General features: G+C 43.7%; 1 protein-coding gene across 3 annotated transcripts in view; it reads right to left on the bottom strand.

Moving 5' to 3' along the window:
- Nucleotides 1-767: 767 nt before the first annotated feature.
- The window catches only part of Tmem144 (transmembrane protein 144), a 32,229-nt gene continuing 8,171 nt past the window's right edge, over nt 768-24,825 (bottom strand). Inside the window, exons 5-13 of one of the 3 annotated variants that reach the window (XR_005287483.1) lie at nt 23,482-23,562; nt 18,280-18,361; nt 14,758-14,834; nt 12,622-12,740; nt 9,979-10,098; nt 8,703-8,800; nt 7,111-7,198; nt 5,433-5,486; nt 1,780-1,860 (exon numbers count right to left, since the gene is read on the bottom strand). Coding sequence is in view for 2 of the 3 variants with exons in the window: in XM_038348387.1 (XP_038204315.1) it covers nt 1,777-1,860; nt 5,433-5,501; nt 8,703-8,800; nt 9,979-10,098; nt 12,622-12,740; nt 14,758-14,834; nt 18,280-18,361; nt 23,482-23,562 (730 nt within the window). In the remaining variant the exon portion in view is untranslated. Of the gene's footprint in view, nt 1,861-5,432; nt 5,502-7,110; nt 7,199-8,702; nt 8,801-9,978; nt 10,099-12,621; nt 12,741-14,757; nt 14,835-18,279; nt 18,362-23,481; nt 23,563-24,825 lie in introns of all 3 variants that reach the window. The other 2 variants (XM_038348387.1, XM_038348388.1) reach the window with 2 other exon arrangements.

Below are 24,825 nucleotides of genomic sequence, written 5' to 3'. Positions count from 1 at the left end.
CTTTTACCAGTTTTTTTTTTATTTGCAATTTCCTTAATTCCTGTTTAAAATTGTGCATAGGCATTGACAATCTCACAAAGAATAATGAAAAGCTGTCCACAATACAATTCCAAAACATATCCAAAGAAGAAAAATAGCTTTTCTGTCATATACGTTTATTCAGAAGTCATATCAGCATAATTTAATGACATTTCAAGTAAAACTAAAGTGGGTAAAAGACATTATTATCAAATATTGTCTGGGTTAGCAATTCAGTGACATTTCTGATTTGGAGAGGCAAATGGGGATGAGAGCAATAAGTCAGTAGTTTTGATAAGTTCCAAGATTTTTTCCCTATCTATAAGATTTGATTCCCCTTGATTAACGTGTAATAACAATAGGAAACATGTTTAGAATGTTTGTCAGACAACAAGACATTTGTGGACATACTTACAGATTGAACTACCCTGGACAACAGAATTTAAGACACATGATATCATTAATTACCCATCACAGGAGGCATAACATGCTGAGGTCCAGAGCCACATAACTCAGAGGGAGCATCATCAGGTGAAGGATGCTATTATTCTGTTTCTCTAGCACAGCCAAGGACTGCAGTATCAAGAGGGAATGGATAAGAGGCACAGCCAAACGCAGTCTCTATGTTTAGGGTGCAGACGCCATGGTAATGAGCAGTGTGCTTGCAGGGCCGGTTGTTTTCTTAAAGAATCAAATCAATACCCCCCCCTTTTTTTTTTGGTTTTTCGAGACAGAGTTTCTCTGTGGCTTTGGAGCCTGTCCTGGAACTAGCTCTTGTAGACCAGGCTGGCCTCGAACTCACAGAGATCCGTCTGCCTCTGCCTTCCGAGTGCTGGGATTAAAGGCATGCGCCACCACCGCCCGGCTAAATCAATACATTTTCTGTGCCCTTTTGTCTCCTGAAAATCATCTAAGATAGGATCAAAACAAAACCCTTCTGATGAAATTGATTTTAAGTAATGGCATTTTAGAAACAAAAATATAGGAGTCCAATGAGCATGTTCCCTTTAAATTAAACCTGATGAAGTAAAACCTTTATTCCTGTCAACTCTAGAATGTTCTCCAAATCTGCAACCATGCGCACCATATGTGTGCTCGTGAATTACACCACACATACATATTGTGAGGGCTGGTGACTTGCTCTCTGGGGATGGATTTTTATCTGGAATAACTATCAAAATATTTTGAGCTAAGAAGGGCAGGCAATGTTAAGAGCTGAGCAATGTTAAAGTCAAAACAATTTTTGGCTAAAAATAATGAGCTGGCCTTTTAAACATTCAGTTAGCAACTGTGACATTTACTTTCTCTAGCAAAGGGCCCTGGCATCTTTGAACTTGAATTCCATAAGGTGAGCCCGTTTCTTCCCTCAGCCGACTAAGTATTTGTTTCTGCTCCTCTTCGTTAATGTTATAAATGTGGGTGGCAATTTCCTTTGTACGAAATCCATCCTGTTTTCTGGATTATAACGTGAAGTGGAATCTGATGGAATCAGCACCCTCAGACAGGGCGATCCAAGAACGCAGCTTGTCTTTGAGCCACCCAGACAAGTCCTGCCTTCGTTAACAGCTCATCGGGAGGACTTTTCACGGTCTCTCTTCATTCTCACGTTTGTGGAATAAAGAGTCATTTATCCATTTATTCCCAGAGTGGCAGAGATCCTTTGCTATACAGACGGTTTAGCAGTCTGCTGTAGTCTCTTGTGCGGGAGAGGGGCTCTTCTAGCCACTGCTGCCACCTGCTGGTCCTGTTGTGAATAGGTTAGATTTTGGAAAAAGCCGTGCATAGGGCCCCAGACAAGATGATGCAGAAGGCCAGCAACAATAGTAAGTAGTTTCGGAGACCCTGAGAAATAAAAAAAGAATGGGTGCATTGAATGAAACGTAAATCAAGTTTATATTTACAACGTGTATATTTTAAAGACACTGTCATGGACTTTTACCGAATCGTTTGCTTTGGTTGCTGGTATGCGGTCCTCTCGCTCTCTTTACCCCCCTCTCCCTCCTCCGCTACTGATTCACCCACAGTGCCTGCACTGAGACAAAGGCAAGGAACATCACAGGTGAGGGCTTTTTAACAAGCAATCACCATGTCATCTGTGCGTGTGTTCCTGGACTCTGTGTCGAGCTGGTTTGGCGTTATTAGGCTGTTGTTATTAGGAAGCCCAGCCGCAGCTGTTTCCAGGGCCTTTTAAGGGCGCATGCAGCAATGCCTGCGCAGGCGAGAGAGCATGAAGGCGAGGATGGGGGTAACTGGCCTGCGGAGAGCTCCGGAGCCGATGGGCCTTACTATGCTTTGGGGCCCTACTTTGCCCGAGCAACGAGAAGGTATTAGAAGAACAGGGAGCTATAGGTGCCGAACATATTAGATTTGCATGCTGGAAAGCCTACACTCGTTTGGAGGACGGGAAACAGATCAGAGGGGCTGGGATGGATGTAAGCAGACCAAGGAGACAATCCCAGTCTTTGAGAAAGAGGATGAACACAGACGGGATGGGTAGGGGGATGAATCCAAAGACACAGGAAGAGAGGCGTGAGGATGAAAAAGATGAACTTGTCCTCCTGTGGATGGGGCACTAGTGTTCAAGATGGGAGGCACGGGACAGGCTCATCCCAGGGCAGCTCAGTCATCTGCTGAGCCACGAAGAAATATCTTCCCGTGGTAGGCAGAAATATTTCATTTTCATAAGATCTGTCTTTAGGGGTGCACAGAGATCGATTTCAATAAATTGCTCCTGAGATTAAACTCTCAAACGCCGAGAAACGACCATCTTTTATCTGCCAGCATCTTCTCCTGGTCAATATCTTAGCCCCCTTCAGCCATTTTTCACATAGAATGGTTCCCAGCGCCCTCTTTGTCTTGGCTCTTCCTTCTGAATGATGGCCACCTCTCTGTACAGATAGACTCAGGGCACTGTAAGGCGAGATCTGAACACTCTAAAGAAAAGCAAGAATAAGGCCTCATGAACTTTGGATGCACAGGACACCTTAGCGGCCCTGGTCGCCTAGACTGGGCTGGGTACCCAGAGTCCCAGGAGCTCCTCTGGTCGTCCCCCCCAGTGATGGGATCAGAAGTTCACACCATCACACCAGGACGTTCATTTCTCTCTAGATTCTGGGATCGAACTCGGGTCTTCATGCTTCAAGTTAAGCACGTTACCCACAGAACTAGTCTCCCTTCCCACGTTTTAGACCATCGAGTAGGGAAATCATAGGATGCTACAATGGGCCCTTAGAAGTAAGGATGATTTTGGACCCAGTATCTACGGTATCAGACCAATGAGCCTTTGCAATGAAAACTTGCGAGTAGAGACACACGGACCAAGGGGTTTGAGGCGGGACTCACGGTGACACACTGCAGCTCCCACAATGAGATTTTGAGTCCCCCCTTTTTCTTTTCCCTTTCTTCTCTCTAATTTTGTTTTATTTGGGAGGTGTGCAGGGGCAGGGGATGGATTCAAAACTATTGGGGAAATGAATGGGATCAAGATACATGATGTAGAAGACAGAATAAATAGAAAGAAAGAGAGAAAGAAGTGACAAAGTTTCAACTATAGTCATGTAGTAGACACGGGGACTGTGAGAGGACCGTGGGCATGAAGGAGACAGGGACATAGGGCCGCAGCCTGCTTCACATCTGCAGGGAAAGCGCGGATGACCTTCCTCTAACCATAATGCTGATTGCTGGGCTTTGCCGTATATGGCCTAAAATTACTTCGGTGAGGGTGCAAACTTGGAGGAAGACTGGAAATGGGATGCTGTGCCTCTGGAGAGAGTTGAATGACTTATTGTGGGGAGTAAGTTTATGAAGGCTCTGGGTGGGGGTCATGGGTGCTCCTCAGAGCAGAGAGCTCCATTTCTGAGCATCTCTGCCAGGAATGCATGGCCAAGAAATCAATGGAGCATGAACGAACAGTTGGGGACCTCAGCAGTGGATCACACAGGGAGACCTGTTTGAGCCTGGAAAGATGCTAAGTTCCGTCTTCACTGCTGTTTGGCTAGGTCTACTTTTGGGGGGGCTAGGAGAGAGTGCCTTAGTGTGGCTGCCCTGTGAATCAGAGTCCAGCAGAAGAGGGCAAGGTAACAGTTGTACATGAGACTGTCTCTCCTGGCCACACAGCAGGACCCTCTGTAAAACAAGTTTTCCTGGTCGCATCTGCCATCTTTTCCTGACATTTCCTTAGGGGTACTGGGCTTCAGTTTTGACGGATTCAGAGGTCAGAGATCTGTGCAGCAGACCCAGACACAACAGAAACAGTACCCAGAATGGAGACGTTTGGGCACAGCTAAGATAGCCGTGCTTTCAAACCCACAGCTCTCATCAGCATTAATCACTCTTGGGATGGAGACAAGGCCCAGTGGCTAAGAGGTCTAGCTGCTCCTCCAGAGACCTGGAGTTTGGTTCCCTGTACCCACACGAGGCAGCCTGCAGCTGCTTGAACTCTAGCTCCAGGGAATCCAGAACCCTCCCCGGCCTCTGCAAATACCTGAGCTCACACACACATAAATAAAAAGTCAATTAAAAACTGTTCCTAGAAAGAATAAAGACCCTTAACATGTAATTCCAAGACCAAAATTATACATACTCTTTTTGAAATTTAATAAAGAATCAGGCGAAAGCTCATGAATTTGCCTTGGATCAGAGCTTTGTAAATTTGGTCTGGGCTAGGAAAGTTGTCTGACTTGCTGGGAGCCTCATCAGAGACTGCATCTAATTCTCTACAAATGAAGTGCAACACCCCAGAGCTGCCAGATGGGGGTGAGCTTCTGTAATACACACATACTCCCATGGAAGTGAATCTGACATTAACACTTTGGGTCCTCAAAAACCTTTGTTTTAGTCTTTAGAAGTCTTCAACCTTAACCTAGCTACCAGTACTAGCTCAGAACAGGCACTCATTAACTGTATCTAAAGAATGGCTATAGTCAACGCCTCACCAGATGTTCTTGGTGAATTAGAAGCTGTAAGTTGATCCAGTTAAGTTAGAAAACAGAGGCTTCAGTTATTAGTGCTGCACGCCCAACTATCTCTGCACTTTACTAAGCCCCATGCTATCTCTCTGCAGAAGAACGATGTTCTCAGGGGGTCCATTTTTGTTGGGAAGGCTGACCAATCCCTTTGTCTGAGGGGCGTGGCTGCTCCAAGGCAAAAAAATACCTTTAAAAGAACCAGGTTTTGGTAAGCTCCTCCCTTCTTGGTTCCCCGCTCTTCGCTGGAACCTTGGCTCTGTAAGTGTACCCCACTTGCTTCCTTTATTAAAGCTGATTAATTCGGACAAGGCTATTTTTGGTTATTGCCAATCTCCGCCTGACCGCCACGCTTCACATTTTCCCTTTGAATTTAAGAGTCTACCCAAAGTTCTCAGTTTCCTAGAGGAGACCGACATCTGGGGACAGTGATCATTTCCTTATCCTTACCTGTATTTCCTTGAAAATGAAGATACCCCATAGCGCAGCGATAAGTCCAGGACCCTTAAAATAAAAGAACTTTAATTTTATTAGATATTTTGACATAACTATACCCTGGAAAAATGCAGTGCGCTACAGGCAATGTAAAATATGTTCAGGGGAAAAGAACTATATTCTAAATCTTAGCTCCACACTGATCCAAAAACCAAAGTAACATCATTAAATAAGACAGATTCATTTTTTTTTGTTGCTTTTCTGTTTATGGTCATGACTGCTATTGTTTTGATGATACTATTATATTTTATGGCACTAGATACTTTTATTTTGTGTGATATAGTTATGATAAACTATTTCAGCCAGGCCTAGTGGTGTGAGTCTGTAGACCCGGATACTCGGGAAACTGCAGCAGGAGGATTGAAAATTGAAGGCTTGCCAGGGCTAAAGGCTGAGTTCAAAGCCAGCCTGGCTAACTTAGCAAAACTGTCTTAAGAAATAGAGTAAAATTTGAAACGGGAAAGGGGCTGCACCTCACTGTACAGTGCTTCCCTCAGTGTGGGAAATTCTGGGTTTAAACCTGATACCAAAAAGCAAACAAGCAACCAACCAACAAACAAAAAACACAGAAAAGAAACAAATAACCTTCCTCCTTTAGAAATAAGCAAATAGCTGTTTTTCTCTTGGCTTACTTATAAGCCACATATAAATGGACTGCTAAAATAAAAGTATATGAATACACCTTCAACTCTCTCAGCGTTAAGTGCATGATTTGCTCTCCCAACTGAACCGAGAGCATCTTTCCCTGATAGTGTAAAGATGGCAGTACTAGGTCCCCATGCAGACCAACCGACTTTGTCTAACACTAAGCACACACGAACACTAAAGGTAGCTATATAGAAAAATAAAACCACGTCAGCAAGCAATGGGAGTTATTGGAGGCAAGGACAAGAATGAAAAAAAAAATAAAGAAAACAGGAAATGAGAAGAAACGAGAGAAAGGGCATTGATCTAAATGTGAAAATGTGAAGCTGTGGAGATCTGGTGAGAATGTTTCTCACCAGCAAGGAAAACCATGGCGTTGGCTTAGCTGTGATCTCGGGGAAGAAGACATACGAGACCAGAATTTTAATGACTCCTCTCCGAGCCCTGCAGGGATTCTGGAAGAGCTTCAAGAAACAATTCCACAGTGTTCTCTCTCCCAGGACCAAACCCACTGTCTACAGGGCTGACCCAACCAAGTTTGCTTCCAGTTTGCATGTGAGGGAAGCAATAAAAATGCTTTGCTCTGCATTCGTCGGCCTCTGCGAAGTCAGCATCAAAGGGGTCAGAAAAGTAGGCCAATGATGTAAAGTGCTGATCCTCAGAATCCAAATCAAATGAGGACACGCGCCTTGAAGGAGCGGGAGGAGACAGAAGAGGGGATGACATACCAATAACAACGTTACGCTAGTTACACAGGAACTTTTTATCCTTTTCTTTCTACGGAAAAGCGAGAAGATAGGACCACTAGGTGCCACTGGCCTCTCTAGCTTCCCACCTGATGATTTCTCTAATGATTCCTTTAGCCATGGTGAGCCTTTCTGTGAGGATGTACATGGTTTTAGGGGCGATACTATACTAACATAATGTACACCCCAGGCAAAGTTGGGTCAAAGAAAGAGAGTGTTTTGTGGCAGGAGCAACCACTTACTTAGCACATTTGAACCGTGGGTTTTCCTTTTGTGAAATAAATCATGTGGCATCTAAGTCAGCCTTTGAAAGAGACGGTGGGTTTGCTCCTGTGTTGAGAAGAGAAACCTAAAGTGAGGAGCGTGAAGCTTGGCACATGGGCACCCAATAAAATACAGATAATATAATAATGGCAGGGAGACCAAGCCTTCTGAATGAACTGGCTGGGTTTGCCAGGGGAGAAAGAGACCAGAGAGTGAGGGGTGCTAAGCAGGGAAATGGGGTCTTCCTGTTCCCTTTCTGTTTTCCTTTTACAAGGACTTTGGATCTAATAAAAAAAATTATTGAGCCCTGCACAGTTAGGTACTTCATTTTATTTTGCTCTAAATGAGAAAAATTATTCAGATTATTTGAATTGAGTTGTGTTTGAAGGCTGTCTGATGGACACAGACCCATCTAAAGCACACGGTGTGAGCCAGGCTTTGTGACACGTGGTTGTGATCACTAGCATTTGCAGGCTGACGCAGGAGGATTTCACACTTGAGGCCAGCCTGGGCTACAAAGACACTGTCTTCCAAACAAACACCAAAATACAATTTCAAACCCACAGCTCACAGCAAGCCTTTATGAGATCTGTTTTAGACTATTCAATTTTTAAGGTTTTTAACTTTGCACATACACGCTACTAAAACGAATTATTTTTAAAAATGTTTGTGATGATTATTTAGAAACCAGGAGAACAACTGATCCTGATTATGAACAACTGACTCTGGTCAGGAGATCACAAAAGTAGGGCGGCTAAACCGTTAAGAGCCCCATTGCTCTTGCCAAGGACCCGAATTCTGCTCCCAGCACCCATGTCACGTGGCTCTCCAGCTGTCTGTAGCTCCACGGGCTCTAGCTCCCGGCTCTGCACTCAGGGACACACACCCACACACGGCACACACGAATACCCATAATTAAAAATAACAGCGACAAAAATCTTTAAGGAACACACCTGTGTTTATCTACCCCAATGAATAGGAGACTGCCCAAGATGCTGATGAGCTGGCAACCCACAGGAGTGGGGGACCGTTCTCTGAAGTTTTTGGTTTCCATCGGTTCTTTGACTCAGCCAGAATTCTTACTAGCGTGTCAGTTTTCTCATCTTCAAAATGGGGGTGGCTGTAGCATGACTTGTATGCCATGTCAAAATAAGCATTTTTGTGTTTGCTGTTACCTAGGTTTCAGATAATTGAGCCCTAAAAAATAAAATCACTGGAGCAGACAGCAGTTCCCATGATTAGGTGCAGCGTCATTTCTGGAAACTTCCTTAACCCAGAGACACGCCGGGTCAAGGAGTCTGAAGTACTTTTGATTTCACACTATATTTATATGCTGTTATACAAGTGAGATGGAAAAGAGTCACGAATAGAAAATCATAACGCATCCCAGATGACATTAGGTAAGACGACCAAAGGACAAACTGCAGGGACATACAAAGGTAAGCATTTGCAAACCTGCTAAAAAAGAGGCTATGAACACCCACCACTCCATAGCAATCAAGAACGCAGAGCGCGGAGAAGGCAGCGTGTCTGTTGACTCTAAGAACAACCCAGGGGATTGGCCACTTACAGCAGTGATGATCGGGAAGCTGATCACGGCGCTCAGCGAGTGGTTGGCTATGAACCAGCAGCAGGTGGCGATGGCCCACAGCACCCCCGACAGGAAGCCTGGAACACAAGGGAGCGTCCGTGGGAGGGCGCGGTCCTCTGCAGAGCATCTTACCTCCCACACCGTGGAATGCGAAAGCGCACACAGATAAAAGCGTTCTTTCCAAACAGATGTCGGGCCCCTATGGGTTTTGAGCTATGCTTTGTGGTCACCTTGGAAACCCAGCGATTCCTCTGCGCGAGCTGCTATGGGGATGACGACCACTCATTCTCTTTATTGAACGGAGGAACGGAGTAGGGACAGGGGATGGGTGGAGGGGCCTATCAAGTACTCCGTCTGACCACATCTGCGAAGCGACGTTGAGGATGGAACTAGAGCTTCGGGAAGTCATAATCCCGGCCTTTAAGTGAAAACCCCAGCTCCGTAGTTCACAGTGCTTAACCAGACATCTAATCAATACTCTATACTGTTGCCTATCAATCGGACGTTCAAACTAATCAAGTCACTTACGCTTTATTTTATGTAAAAACATTTACTTGTGGATATATGACCCAAGGTGAATTATGTTGAGCTCTTCAGTGAGAAGCTACTATTATTTTACCAGTCAGTGACTCCAGGATGGTGACCCCAGACATATTCTGTTAGCTCTCCAGGTATCTTCCCCTAGTCCTCCAGGCTAATACAAAGTGCGCCCTGCCCCCCACTTTAACTTTTTGGATAAACTATTTTTTCTAAGTGACTGCGGGCTCTTATCTGTTGATGCTTCTTTTATTTTTGTAAATAGAGGCAGGGGGCTCTGAGTTGTTATGTAAATCTTGAAATGGTAGAGAAAAATCGCAAAGACGGATGACCCAAATAGAAGAAAAAATCAAAACTCATCGCTTGACAGTTTTAGGCTCTGTGTTGGTAATCGACATTTTGTGAACAGTTTCTCGGTGTTTTCAATACTTCATATTTTAGGGTGGACTGGATCAAAGCCGTTAAGAGAAGACTCTCTCTCTCTCCCTCTCCCTCTCCCTCTCCCTCTCCCTCTCCCTCTCCCTCCCTCCCTCCCTCCCTCCCTCCCTCCCTCCCTCTCTCTCTCTCTCTCTCTCTCTCTCTCTCTCTCTCTCTCTCTCTCTCTCTCTCTCTCTCGTTCTCTCTTCCCCGTCCCCTCTAATGGTTATTCAAGTTCATCAGTGGAGACTGGCCCTTTCACAGAGAAGTAAGGCTTTGTGTAGCTAATATCCTTCCTTACCTGGTAAGATGGCCTCTGGATACAGATTTGGCCTATTTCTCATGGCTACACAATAGGCCACAAAGTAGACGGTACTCGTAAGAAAGATGCCGCTGGAGTGTGCAAAAACGTAGTCCAAGTCTGAAAAAACAGACGACGAGATGCAAACATCATTCCAACCACCTCAAGGGACCTTAATTTCTTTAACATAAAACATCCTCACAGAAGCTAACCTTAAGCGGACAGGACCATTAACTACATTTAATCATTCTCCATGTGTTGTCTGTATTGAATTAATTATACATGCATATATATAATATATATAATTATAATTAATTATAGAATTAATAAGCAGAATTCAAATCTAGAACTATTAAATAAGTTACCACAGTGAAATCTGCCAGGCTCGTTTTCTTAGTGGTCCTGGAAATCTCAGTATGAAATGGTGAATGTTGTCTGACTGTAGGGTGAAGTTGCCTCTTAAGAAGGAATAGGCAGTCAGCCCTAGCTCTGCTATGGGCTGTAGCAACTGCAGCAAATCTTGCTGCAGACTGGAGGGAGAATGTGAATAAAGAGACGGGCCCTTGCGTGTGGCCAAACTGCATGGTCTACGGCAGACGGCAACTGTACGGGAGGTCATAAGACTTCAGAAGTTATTCCAAAGGCAGCTTTGTCTAACCGTTTGCAACAAACTAGCTCCAAGGTGGCCATGGGCAATGACACACGATGGTGGCGCATCTTGGGAAACCCTGATATCACTGACAGCCTGAGCAGATGGGTGCTCTGCGGGAGCTTGGCTAGGAAGTCTCCACTGTGGTCGACGCTTCTATCACCCAGAGTTTGGACAAGGATGAGTGCTGTGTTTTTGGATGAAAACCTGGACTACAAGTCCCTCTCCTCTAAACCCGAAATCATAGCAATGAAATCCACCCATCTATGCGCAAGAAGAGGTGAGGGCTAGCCAGTTAGCATCTGCAAAAGTCCTTACAACAGAGCACACGATACATGTATGTTGTGAAACAAAGCACAGTAACGCCCACTGAGGATGATTTTTTAACAAAGCTGCGATAAAATATGCTTCCGTGAGATTGCATCTGTACAGCCAGAGTTGTAAGAATACCTAAATATTCATTGTCTATTTATATAAAGAGACAGTTGAGGACATTGTTCATTATGTCCCAGGACAACAGTCAATTGTTCTTGTGTTCACTGACTTCTGGGGCTGAGCTGATTTCCCCTGTGGCTAAGAGAATTCTGAGAGCCAAATCCATGCCTATTACAAGCAAGCATATAAGTGTCCGACAAGGATGTCAAACTCATTTTGGCTCTGTCTATTTCTTCTTTCTTGTTTTTTTTCACCTTTCTGTGATTAAGTTCTACTTTAGATATTAGCCTTTGAAAAGAAAAAAAAAACACCCCAGGAATCTAAAAAAAGAATTTATGTAAAACTCTGAAATAAGGAAGGTCAGTAGAGGGAAGCGCACATGGAGCTAAGTACAGAAAGAGGGAAATGGGCTGTGACAAGCTCGGGATAACCTGTCAAGTTCAACCCCCAGCAACAACCCAGGCTCTCCCTGTGGGGACCGCACTGGCCTTCAGCTTACGACTTTCCTGCCTGTCTGCTTCCTAGAAGTTTTGCGTTTCAAATTTCTCCCATTATAAATCACATGGATTGTCCACATCACATGATGCTGAACTCTATTTTATTCACCCAGCTTCCTTATGTCTGCTGTGCATCCACGGCATTACAGGAGCCCGACAGTAGATCCTCGTTCACGTCCCTTCCCGCGTTCCCAGGGCCGTTGCAGAGAACGCGGTTCCTGAGATAGTTTTAGAACTGGAGGCATTATGTTGACCCTTCCAGTGGACCACTTTGTGCTTGAAAACTAATACCCTTAGACGAAATAGGCTTATACTTTGACATTTACTTGGTTAAGAATATTGTGTGTTACACTTCAGCTTTGAAAGAGCAGAGAGTAACATATCTTCCCAGAGGTCATGATGTTGGACATAAATGACTCTTCGTAATCTCGGAATCTTAGTGGGAAGCTGGGAATCCCATGCTGAGATCCCAGCAGTGGAGATGAACCCCGACTGTAATTCATTTTCTCTGTACATTACAAATCCCATGAGAACACTCCAACGTTCATTGCCACCTTTATTCCTGGTGCCTAATTCACCACTTCCAAAAGAAAAGACAAGTGTACACAGCTGTACTGATGTGATCATTGAAGTATGATCAATAAAAACTCAGAAAGAGAAATTGGGGTTCAGTCTGAAGATCTGAAAAGCAAAGCAGGGAGTCACTGACTCTTACCTCGACCTCAGTTGGAAAATGGCCATCCTGCCCCAGGAATCTCGGAATGAGACACAGACTGAGAGCTGTCTCCTCCCATTTTATAATCCTCTCTAGTTCTGGGATTAAAGGTGAGCCCCACTGAGGTTAAAGGCATGCATGGTTTCTGTGGCAAACTAGTGTGGCTACTGGGATTAAAAGTGTGTGTTACCACCACCTGGTCTATAAGGCTGACCAGTGGGATTGTTTTACTCTCTGATCTTTAGGCAAGCTTTGTTTATTAAGATAAAAAATAAAATGCCACTAAAGATCATAGTTCTTTTCTGTTATTAACGGAGTACCAGAAAATGTGCTTCCTCTCCACTCACCAAACTGGCTAGCGCCCGCATATACACTCTCATTTCTTTTGCTGTGGTCCTTGATGTAAATGATTGGCACAAACGTCGATCCGTAGAGTATCCCGGATATCACTGCGAGGCTGCAGCCCCTGAAGATGCAAAAATAAACCACGGTGAATCTTGGCCAGAGGCAATGTGTTCAACACACAAACGGAACCCAAAAGTCAGGTTTTCTTCGATATGCAGATGTTAAGCAGCTTAGTAGGCGCTGGCCCTCCCACCCTGAGTCCTCTGACTGGCAGATTCATGGAGACAGAAGTGTGGCCTCAGCTGTCTACCATGTCATGGTGGAGGTCACGACAGGTTGGAAGGAGTAAGAAATCATCACTACAAAGCGGTCGTTCTACCTGAGTTGAGAGTATAGCTACCAGTGGGGCATATGCCATTCAAATAAACGAATGCATGAGATGTTTGCGGATGGGCATGATGCTTCTCAAGGTCCCCTCAGAAACATGCGCCAGGTTACAGCAGGGAACCGTGACATACAGACCAAGGACAAATGAGTTTTTGTTTAGATTGATCACAGAGACAGACTTGATGACGGTTTTGTCAAGAGTGGTAATTGAGCCTAAGAATCTGAATATTTTAGGTTAAAAAAAATCTGCTATGGGAAGAAAACCTGTTTCGTTTCAAACAAGGCAAACTCCTTGGCCTCGAGCGCTGCATACGTGGAATGGGCACGGGTATTTCCAGGGATTTGGAGGTAAGAGAGAGGAGAGATGTTTTAGGACGGTCCCTCTATCTTCATACAAATAATGGCTTAAAAGAGGGAAGCAGGTTCAGGCAAGACCCTTCCTTGGGGGAGAGAGAGAGAGGAGAGAGAGAGAGAGAGAGAGAGAGAGAGAGAGAGAGAGAGAGAGAGAGAGAGAGAGAGAGAGAGATTGCAAGTTTGAAGCAAGTAGGGAATATGTGACAAGATGTTTCAAAAATAAGTAAATAAATAAATATTCCCCTAAGTCTAAGCACAAATTCCTTGCCAATTTTAGTAATTTTATTTAAGGATATTTAATGGACACGAGGGTCCAGATCTATCTGTACATATTGGCAATACATTCCATGTACCCTAAGATCCTTGACTTGAATGAGGACAGGACTCCATGGCTCCAGAGTGGCCCAGACACATAACTAAGTAAAAGATAATTAGAATTTCTTTCTAGGTGACGCTTGGGATGGATACCTGGGTCTCTTACATACCAGGTGAGTGCTTTATGCTGCACCCTTTGAGCTATATCGTCTGCCCTAAGAATCTTTCCTTTCACAAACACTCTCCTAATAGAAGACAACCTTTGGGAGGAAAATCTATAAAAATAATTTTAGGAAACAATTTCATTCTGAATGCAAGTAGCGGTATATTTTTCTTTCACAGATAGATTAATTTTATTCATTCTTTCATTCTCTTAATTTAGCCTTTCCCATTGTGAAGATAGTATGTCTGCTGACTTTAGGTTGGGGTGGTAGAGCTTAGTGATAGAGTGTTTTCCTAGCATGCACAAAACAAAGCCAGTAACCATGGCATGGTCCTGGGTCCACAAAGTCCAAACATCCCTGATCTGTAAAAGGAGAATGCAGGATGTAAAGCATTTTAGATAATTCAGCCCTCCCAGCAAAAATCAAATGAAAACCCAAGCCACTAAAACCCCGCCCCCTAACGTGAGACAGGCTGCCATTAAGTGCTTCTGATGAAGACATCGGGGTTACCCTTACATAGGCACAGAATATTCTCTTAGATTTGGTACTGAACATCTGGGATCATAAAACTCACACATGGAAGGAGGGTGACAGCCCCGGGCTGATCAGAGGAATTGGAGTGCACTGCTTGATTAGCTTGTGATATAACGCAGTCATTATGCCCAAGTCCTATAAAATGAGGTAGCTTTTGCCACCGGCTAACAGGTCAGATGCTCTACAGTGGTCGTCGAGGCATCTGAGCTCAGTGTCTAAAACTCGGTGGAGTGTAGAGCAACCCCTGCCTCCCAGGAGGTGGAAAGGCATTTTTAATTATCATTTTCTTCCTGGGATGAGATGAGTTTCACCATCTCTCTTGGGACCCTCTGTTTTAGCCAAACGTGAAACACAGCAATAGAGAGAGAAGCTGTCTTGCCTTACACAATGCGGTGGTACTTGGCAGAAAGTCTATCCACCCAGGAGGAATCGGAGCAGTGGTCTTCAGCTGTGTTGATCACCTGTGGAAGTCACAAGAAAGACCTGAATACAAGGACCGTCAGCAGACAACTTCAGGGTCACACAAGGGCATCCAGGCTTGTCTCTCCTCTCAAACACACCTCAACACGTGCGCAAGTCACCTATGAGCCCTGGGAGTTCAGAGCTGCTCTTAAGACTCCGCCCCTCCAGTTTTTCACCTAAATTTTTCACAGATTGGTAGCTCTTTGATAAACTTAGCTCGCATGGTTCATCATTTTTGTAGACTGTAAAGAAATTAGAACCAAGAAGAACTCAGACTTTCTACAGTAGAATGAATAAGATCAATAATAATTTTTATATCTCTTTTTCACTCAATAACCCTATTTTAATATTTTTTGTTTTACTGAATTAAAACAATTGTAGGCATGTTTCAAGTTTTTGCTTGGTGTAGGAGGTCCTTCTGTCTGTGTGTTGCTTTCATTGGTTAATTAATAAAGAAACTGCTTGGCCTGGTAGAGCAGAACTTAGGTAGGCAGAGAAGACAGAACTGAATTGGGTAGGGGAAGAAGGCAAGGGGAATGGGAGAGTATAATGATATAGAGGTGAAGCAGCCAGGGAGGCAAGGCCTGTAGGCTGTGGGTGTGGACTCAGAGGGTGGCAAGCAGCCAGGGCCCCTAGCAGATGGCAAGGCCTGGCACTGGGTTCCTGGCAACACGGACTACCCCTCACGCAAACTTTACAATGGGACCCTGGACATCTGGGCCATGTCATGTCTCTTTAAGGTTGACCCTGTTTAACACTGATTGGCTGTTCCAGACCAACTTATATTCTTTATGGTCAAAGCCATGCCTCCTTGTGTATTTTCTGCCATGAAGCAAAACACGGCAAAGACAAAACCAGAAGTGAAAGGAAAATCAAGTTCATTTCCTACTGGCGCGTGATCTCATTGACCACCATTAGGTCTCTGTCCATTCCTTACTCCTGTCGACTCCTCAGCCTCCTGCCTCCTTTGGCTGAGTTACTTTCTCATCTCTCCACAGGGCCACAGAAACTCCGGATGTAACACCAGTGAAAAGCTGCATCCATACACCTTGTAGGGATCTATAGTCAAAAAAGTCAGCATTTATGCTTAGGAAGAAGTGTCACCATGGAAACCTGACCCACTTCTGATAAATATGCTGAACTATTTTCATAGCCGTGAGGGATGGAAAATTCCACCTACTCACATGAATGTCAGAGTTTTGTCCTTACATCCCGTGGTGGTTTGAATAAAAATGGCCCCCACAGGCTCACGGGAAGTGGCACTGTATGTGGGATGTGTGACCTTGTTGTGGGAAGTGTGTCACTGGGTCCAACAACGATTCCACCTGGTTGATATGATGTCATGATGCTGAGAGCATTACTTTAAGATTGGTTTTGGGTACCAGCTGCTCAAAATGATTCCAACTCAGTTGGTTAAAATGGTGCACCTTCTTACAACGTTCTGGCCAGAACCTCAAATAAAAACTTCAAAAATCTCTATCGGCTACTCGGAGACTATTTGCAAATACCAGACAGTAATCTTCAAGTTTAACCATCATTTTAGTTTTACAGAATTTCATAGAAAGAACATCACCCCTGCCCCCATGACAGCCGGAAGTAACTCAACAAGACAATGTCCACTCTCCCAACAAAGTTTGTCCTCAGGGTTAGGGATGTCAATTAGGGGTTGATTATAACTGATGCAGGACTGGGGGTTGGGGTGGAAATTATGTAGGCTCAGGGATCTCTTTGGAGAAAAAGGGGAAATTAGATGGGATAATAGGTAGATTAGTGTGAGCATACACTAATAATAATAATGAGAGACAGAGTGAATAATTGTGAGCTATTATTTATAGATAATTTACATTGGTATAGATTCTTGTATATTGATTCAAATTCAAATTATATTTGTTATTTTGAATATGCTCCTATTTCTGTTTACAATATGTGTACACCCATGCAAAGTTATTTTGTCATATTGCATGCATGCATGCTTCTACCTCTGCTTATGACATTTTGTTTATTTATACAATTTTGGGATATATTTGTCATATTGCACTATACATTTCTACCTTTGATCAAGATACTTATACATTGCTTACATTTTTAGGTTATTGTACCCATTTGCTGCATGGTTGTTTAAAGATTGTTTAATAGTCTAATATGAAGTCTTACTCTTTAAGCTATATAGGTATTAAAAATTATAGGTCAATAGTCATCCATGTTTGTCACACTTATAGTTAGACTAATCAGGTTCTTTAGATATAGAGATTGTATTCCACATAGATAGGTAATCTTCAACTACTTCAAAGAACTGTAGAATATGACATTTAAATAATTTAAGGTTCTGTTGACCTGAGCCACGATTATTCCTGGCAGCACCAATCTATTCCTGAAAGAATGTTGGGCAACAAAGACCTGGAGCTTGTTTTCTTCTTGGGAAAACTGGCCTTTGGGCAAAGAACTGCCCATGCCTCGACCACTGGCAAAATGCATGGTGTCTGGACAGGACAAGGAGGATACAAGATAAAAGACTGTAAATTTTGCCAAGACAGGGTAAGACGGTTTTGAAATTTTTTCTGCCTCTGAAAATGGTCTGTTCAATTATTCTAGACTTTGGGTGATTGCCTACGTAGCTAATTGTCTCTGTCTTTTATTGCACATTTTGAAAATTGCTTAATTGCACTTCCTGTTTACTCAAGTAATATTTTTTTTCCCTTCTTAGGTCTTTGATGGGGTTGAAGACTTGATAGTTGTAGTTACTTTCCTCCCATGACTTAGCCAAGTCATTTCTAATCCAAGACTTTGACTTCTTAGGATAGGATAATTATTAAAACATTTAGTATATGTTTCTTGCTTGACATTGTTTATGCTGGTTGTAATTCTAATTTTTATACTTGATATTTGTTCTTAATTGTATATAGTTTCGTATTAGGTTTAGAACTCTCTTATTTAGACAAAAGGGGGAGGTGCTGTGGGAACACCTTCAGCTAGTTGCCTTTAAGATACCAGCCCACCTAAGACATAGTTTCTTGTACTATAAATGTAGATGTATAAAGCTTGTGTAGATAGTTTCTTGTACTATAAATGTAGATGTATAAAGCTTGTGTGGGCTCGGGCTCTCTCTCTCTCTCTCTCTCTCTCTTTCTTTCTTTCTCTCTCCCTCCCTCCCTCCCTCTCCCTCCCCCACTCTCTCCCTCCCTCTCTCTCCCTCCCTCTCTTCCTCCCTCTCTCCTGTATGCTGATCTCAATGTAGAACTTCTGACTATCTTTCTAGCACCATAACTGCCTGTGTGCTGTCATGCTTCTCACCATGATGATAACAGACTAAGCCTCTGAACTGAAAGCCATAAATGTTTTCCCTTATGAGAGTTGCCATGGTCACACTTGTGACTTCATAGCAACCCTATCCAAGATACATCCTCATCTTATGTTTCAGATCTAATTATCCCACACAATACTCACAGGTTCTGTTATCAGTGGCGTGTTGTCCACATTGCTTGGACTAGTCTCAACTTCACTTCTGATGAACAAAAATGTGAGGGCACTGAAGGAAAATACATTCCAGTGAGATTTTCCAGGACGCATGCACATGCGTGCGTGCACGCACACACACACACACACACACACGCACGAAAACACAGACACACAAACACATGCACGTGGACACATGCACACACACACTTTCATCAAGTTGCCTTATTTTTAAGAGAAAACAAAACTTAAATTGAGCCCTGATAACAGAGTTTCTTCCACATACACCCTGTTGAAGGTCTCACTGTCTCCTCGGAGTCCCATTTTCTTTGATGTCCTTTCTTTGGCAGGGTAAAGAGCAAACACATGACACTGCTCCTAATTTGGATCTTTGTCCTGATTTCTGCTTTAGCCAACGATCTCATCTTTTTTATATATGTGTACTGTTCCTTGTATGTACGTTTACAGGGGTGATCATTTGGTACTGGATAACCAATTGGTGTGTTCCCTGGAAACTCTCTGATCGAAGCTGCTATCTTCCTTTCTCATGCTTCACATCCTGGCTCTTCCTTTCAAACTGCTTCTAGCTGCACACAGAACTCATGTTCTCCTCTTCCTGGTCAGATGAGAGAAGAGCTGAAGGCGAACAACTCTCAGACTGCTTCTCAAGACATGGCACAGCATGGGCCAGACCATGTACCCAATTCCAGACAATTTCTTTTCCTAAAGACTTTCTACTTCAACAGAAGATGGGAGTCACATTCTGTGTCACCTTAAGAATTCTTAAAATATGCGACAGCGTAAGAATGAATGTATCGAACCTGACCACAAGCATATTCATAAATAAGTTGAATGTATGTGTGTGTGTGTGCTTGCCTGCTTTTAATCTGTAAGGCTAATATTAGATGTTGCAATTACATTTTCCTGTGGACATGAAAATCCTCAGCTCTTGTATAAACTCGCATGTTTTTCCAGTAACACAAAATGATGTTAGACACTTGAAAGCTGCAGGTGTGTGCTTTTATCTCCCCTTGAAAATAGAACACGGCAACACATGACTTGACCTCTTCAAGACCTGACCTTTTCATCTGTGAACAGCATTCTGTACTGTGCCGTAAGCACTGTAGGCAAAGGGAGGGAGCGACAGGGATGCTGGGAAGGAGACTGTTGGAATTCCATACGGACGTATAAGTGGTGAAGAAATCGGGGCTGCAAAACACTCACTCAGGACTCTTCCCGAAGTCAGGTGAGGCCTGCCTGTGAGCCTAGAACTTGGGAGGCCAACAAAAGAGGGACCACAAATTCAAGGTCAGCCTGAGCTGTGGTTTTAGGACAACGTATATACAAAGATCTATATACAAAGATCTTGTCTCAAACACAAAACCATACAAAGAATGGACTTTATGAGATTAAATGCAGCACGTTTTGTATCGTAAAGGAGGAAATTAAAGGTGGCTGCGGCTTTTAATTGGAATCACTGCCTTCCACTTGACTTCTCACATAAATGGAACAGGAAGTACCTGCGGCACTTTTGTAGGGCTGTCCAAAGCCTGGTCCATAGTTAGACAGAAGGATTGCAGCTCTGTGAAAAGGCAAAGTCAGAAACAAAGGCCTGGACTTCCTTACAGTGCAGAATAGTGACTGAGGAGGGGTAGGGGACTGTTCTCCAGAGAGAGAAGGTGAAAGGAGACACAGAGAGAAGGCACATTCCTGGATAATCCACAACGCATTGCTTTGTTTTTTAATAGGAAATTAAATCTGCCAGGAAGCTGAGGAAAGAGGATAGAAAGTTGAAAGCCATCCTGGACTACCTGGTGAGGCCTTAGCAAGCAAACAAGCAAGCAGGCAGGCAGGCAGGCAGGCAGGCAGGCAGGCAAATCCTCTGCTGTTTAAAAGCCCTAGATGGTTTCAGCTGTATAAGGAAACTGACTGGTATATGTTATACAAGGAAAATGTAAAACTAACCATCGTCTCACCAGACTCTACAACGGACTGAAAAGACCATTTTAAGTCTAAATAGAAGAGCAGGCTCTGGGCTAGAGGGATGGCTCAGTGGGTAAAGTGTGCGCTGTGCAGGAACGAGGGCCTGAGTTCGAGTCCTCAGACCTTACGTGAAAGCAAACACCCAATCCAGAGTATGTATCCCTAAGGCTCCTACAGAAGGATGCGAGACTGGGGGAGACGCGAGTCCTGGGAACCATGCAGGCCAGTTAGCCTGGTGCATGAGGCAGCGAGGAGGCCTAACTGGGAAAGGATGGACGGCAAGGACCAGCACCTGAGGTTGTCCACGGAGCCCTAGTCAAGTGCCATGACACCTGTACGCCCGAATTAATACATGAGTATGCATGTGGGCACCGCTCCACACACATATACAGGGACAACATCCCCACATACACACACACAAGCATGCACACAGATACACACAGACAGACAGACATACACACAGACAGATTGTAAGCCATGGAACTATATTTCATATTTTTTTTTTACACTCCCGAGGGCTCTAAACTCACTCAATCAATGCCCTTCAAAATGAACCGATTAAAGCTATTACGTTAAACTAATTAAATTAAAAGATTCTTGCATTCCCATCCAGGAGAGCAATACAGACGGGGCCAACTGCTTCATAGGAAGAGACCCCAGCATTCTCTAGCTGCAAACCCAGCTCTTAACAGAGCTGCGAAATTCTGTCAGTGCACCACCTAATTTAAGACTGACTGAGCCCCCAACAAATGTCCCAAGGGCCAACTATGTATGAATATAATAGTATAAGCACTTGGGTCCTATGTGTCCTGAAAAGGCCATGCTAAAGGTTATTGGTGACTGGTCTACTTGCTACAGAGACGCAGCCAGTCTTTAAGACATGGGACTTAATGGGAGGTTGGGTGGTTAGGGCCGTGCCTTTAATGGGGCTTGCTGGGGTGCTCTGTCTTCCTCTTCTGTTCCCTGTGGCTTTGTTTCTTCATATGCTCTGGTCACCCCGTGCAGCTTCCCCGGAGCCCCCAAACCATAGAACTGACTTATCATAGACTCTCCACTAAGCTGATGATCTCGAGGGTTTACTACAGAACAGTGATTGACAACTACCTTACACGTGGAGCCTAATCCACACGTTGATAATCAAAGCTCTTAAAGCATTTATTTTCCAATTTGTCTTGCAAGATTGCTACTAGTGTTATCCCCTCTTTCCAGATGAAGACGCCAAGGACTTGAAGAGATCTGTCCAAGGTCATATGGGTAGAAATGGCAGAATATGAATAACTAACTGATTTGTGATTTTAGAGAAAATTTTATTTTTCTAAAGAAAAAAAAAAAACTGGAGCGTACCTAATGTACCGGATAGACCAACTTTAAATTATTACCATTAAGTTAAAACTAGACATGCTAAATTAGAATTTTACAACGTGAAGAAATCATCTTAGCACACTCCTGAAAGCTAGAATTCCAAGTAACTTGTGTAAGGCACACAAAACTGCCTCTAACGAAATGTGTCAAGAATTTACAGTTTTAGAATAAGCTTTGCTATTCCTCCCCAATTGCCTAGGGACTACTCTCCAGGCAACATTTCAATGACAAAGAGATTGTTCCAGAACGTGGCTGGGGAAAAACACCATTACTGGAGGAAGGGAAATATACTCCCCTTTCCCTGAAGACTAGGAAAGCAGTAAAAGTCTTTGTAGGCAATGCTATTTGTTATGTGCAGCGCTGACAGTGGATATAAATGGAATCCAGAGAGAATAGGTGGCGGAATTTAAGGTGACCTAATTCTCGCTTGAGTTTTATTGGCGACAGGCCACCGTGTAGCGACTCAAAGTCATTTTCATCTCCATTGATACAGCACATACAAGGAGAGGGACCGACGTGGAAAACTCGAATTCAGAAGAGATGTGAGAGGCTAGAGAATAGAAACGGGGTTAAAGAGGATGAGCAGGAGAGGAGAGCAACGGAAGCTGGAATCGGCGCCCTGACAAGCTCTGCTTACCCGGCGTCAGCCATGATCTGGCATGTTAAACTCAGAGTATACACATTCCTACATTTTAACGTGTGCACTGCCCTGCGAAGCATCATGCTGTCTCCTTGTGTGAGGCCAGGGTCATGACTAGCATCCCTTTGCCGAGCTAGCCACCTCAAAGCGCTGCCCAGCACTTGGCCACTGGTGGGCCTTTGGTCAGATCCGCTAGTGATTGCAGCGCTGGGTTCAGCTAACCCAAATACAAGTCACAAGAGTGATGGAGCAACCTAGATCCAATACTCCAAAGAGGACCCATCAGGTGTTGCTTTTCAGTGAACAGGTGAACGCTCCCGGTGTTAAAAGGAAAAAAGGAAAGAAGAATAACTGTGCTCAAGGTGCTAAGATTGATAATAACAATGCTGACTCACAAAGTTGCAAGGAAAAGGTATTTCTGCTAGCTTTCTTGTTATGCTGGAACTATGAAAGTGTAGCCTCGGTGCTTAGTTAAAGCAGAAAATGCATTAAGTCAATGTTTGGTGCCCACTGTGTTTCAGGCATCCTCTGAGGGCACAGCATCCCCCCCTTCCCTAGGATGAAGAGTACTGTGCTAAGTAGCATCAGTGACCTCCAGGGGCGTGGAGGGAACCAGCAGAGCACTGACTGGGATAGCATGCTTTGGTAAGCAAAAGAACTTCCTACATCTTGGTTCTCCCTCATGAGCAACGCATTATGATTCTCTGTCTATCATAGACATTGAAATTGAACTTCACAGCAGTTAGTTGACATTTCCCACCTTCTCGGAGCTTTCGAGATCTAAAACAGGAGTTCCTGAACCCCTCATTTGATATCCCTTGTTCCGGAAACAAGGCCTGTTGTTGGGAATTAAAAATCAGGGAACCCACGAATTTTTATGAAATGCAGGTGTAAAAAATGCAAGCACATCAAAAGTTTTAGGCAGCAGGACTCTCCAGATGGATGGCTAAAGGGTTAAGAGCACCGGCTGCTCTTCCAAAGGATGTGGGATCTACTCCTAACATGTATATATCAGCTCACAACCATCTGTGACTGTAGCTTCAGGGACTCTGACATTTTTTCCTGATTTCTTTAGGCACCAGGCACACACACGATGAACATACATGCAGACAGAACATTCATACACCTAAATAAAAAAAATATAAAACAAATCTTTAGAAAGTACTCTGAATGCCCAAAAGAACTAGTGACCAGTAATGGCTGCAGACCTTACTACGGACAGCCCAGCTCCAAGGTAATTCAACATGGGGTTCGACACTTCTTCCACATCCATCCCAAACCAGCCGAACCTGGAAAGCCAGAAGAATATCAAGTTAGAGTCTGCTAAAACGTTTAGAGTAATGCTTAAAAGAACTGGTGAGAGGTTGGACTCTTGAGTTGAGGTCTTGGCGCTGTCATACTGGTTAGCTTTGGGTAAGTTACTTTTTAACACCGTGCCTCCAATTTCCAATTAAAGTGGAAAAAGTAGTGGTTGAGACATGGTGGTACATTCCTGCAATCCCCAGAGGTAAATCTGCGCTACAGCACTCAGGAGGCAGAAACAGGGTGGATCTCTTGTGAACTGAGGCCAGCCTGGTCTATATATTGATTTCCAGACCAGCCAGGGCTACATAGTGAGACCCTATTCAAAAAACCAAACCAAACCAAACCAAACCAAACCAAACCAAACCTACCATGGGAAAATGCATGTGGTTGCATGTGTGCACAGATGAATGTGTGTATGTGTATACTCATGTATCTTAATGCTCGAGGTCAAACCCAAGTCCCTGCTTATGCTTGATAAACAATGCTCTCACACTAAGCTACATTTCAAGCCCCTCTATAATATTTGAGGTATTTAAAATGACTTCTTGAGATCACTGTGAGTTCGAGGCCAGCCTGGTCTACAAGAGTTCCAGGACAGGCTCCAAAAGCCACAGAAAAACCCTGTCTCGAAAAACTAAAAACTAAAAACTACTAACTAACTAACTAACTAACTAACTAACTAACTAACTAAATAAATGACTTCTTGGTTTAAAAATTCCTATTCTTTGACATCAATTTACATTCTTTTCATCACGGTTTGACTTTATTGCAATCATTAATATACATCATGAACAGCCATCCAAGGGTAAGAGAGGGAAGCAAGCAGAAAAAGCATTGCATTAAAATAAATGCAACTCTAGGGCGGTGGGAGCAAAAGGATGGGGAAGGATGAATATATTGTAAGTCAGTAGTTTGATTTACCTTGTTGTTTTGGGGCAGTTAGAATGGTTTTGAGTACAGGGAGAGCCTTAAAGTGAGGAAAGAATAACATTCTTTGTTCTCATTTCCCCATGTGTGAGAAGCGCATGTGATACTAACCATGGGTAGCACACAGTGTTCATAGAACTTCCATGATAGTATCATGTTCCCATCCATGCCCTGTGTGAAATGGGACTGGGGCACAGAAGGTTCAAATCTGTCATTTTAATTAGCTTAAGTTTTCATATCAAGGTTGCCCAAGGCTTGTGACTAGCCTTCTAGACAGCACAACTTTCTAGCTATGGTCGAAAAACGTCTCCTTATGGATC

Source organism: Arvicola amphibius, chromosome 11, assembly GCF_903992535.2.
Source record: "Arvicola amphibius chromosome 11, mArvAmp1.2, whole genome shotgun sequence".
Taxonomy (NCBI): Eukaryota; Metazoa; Chordata; class Mammalia; order Rodentia; family Cricetidae; genus Arvicola; species Arvicola amphibius.
Note: the sequence above shows the minus strand (reverse complement) of the source record. Positions and strands in the feature narration are given on the sequence as shown.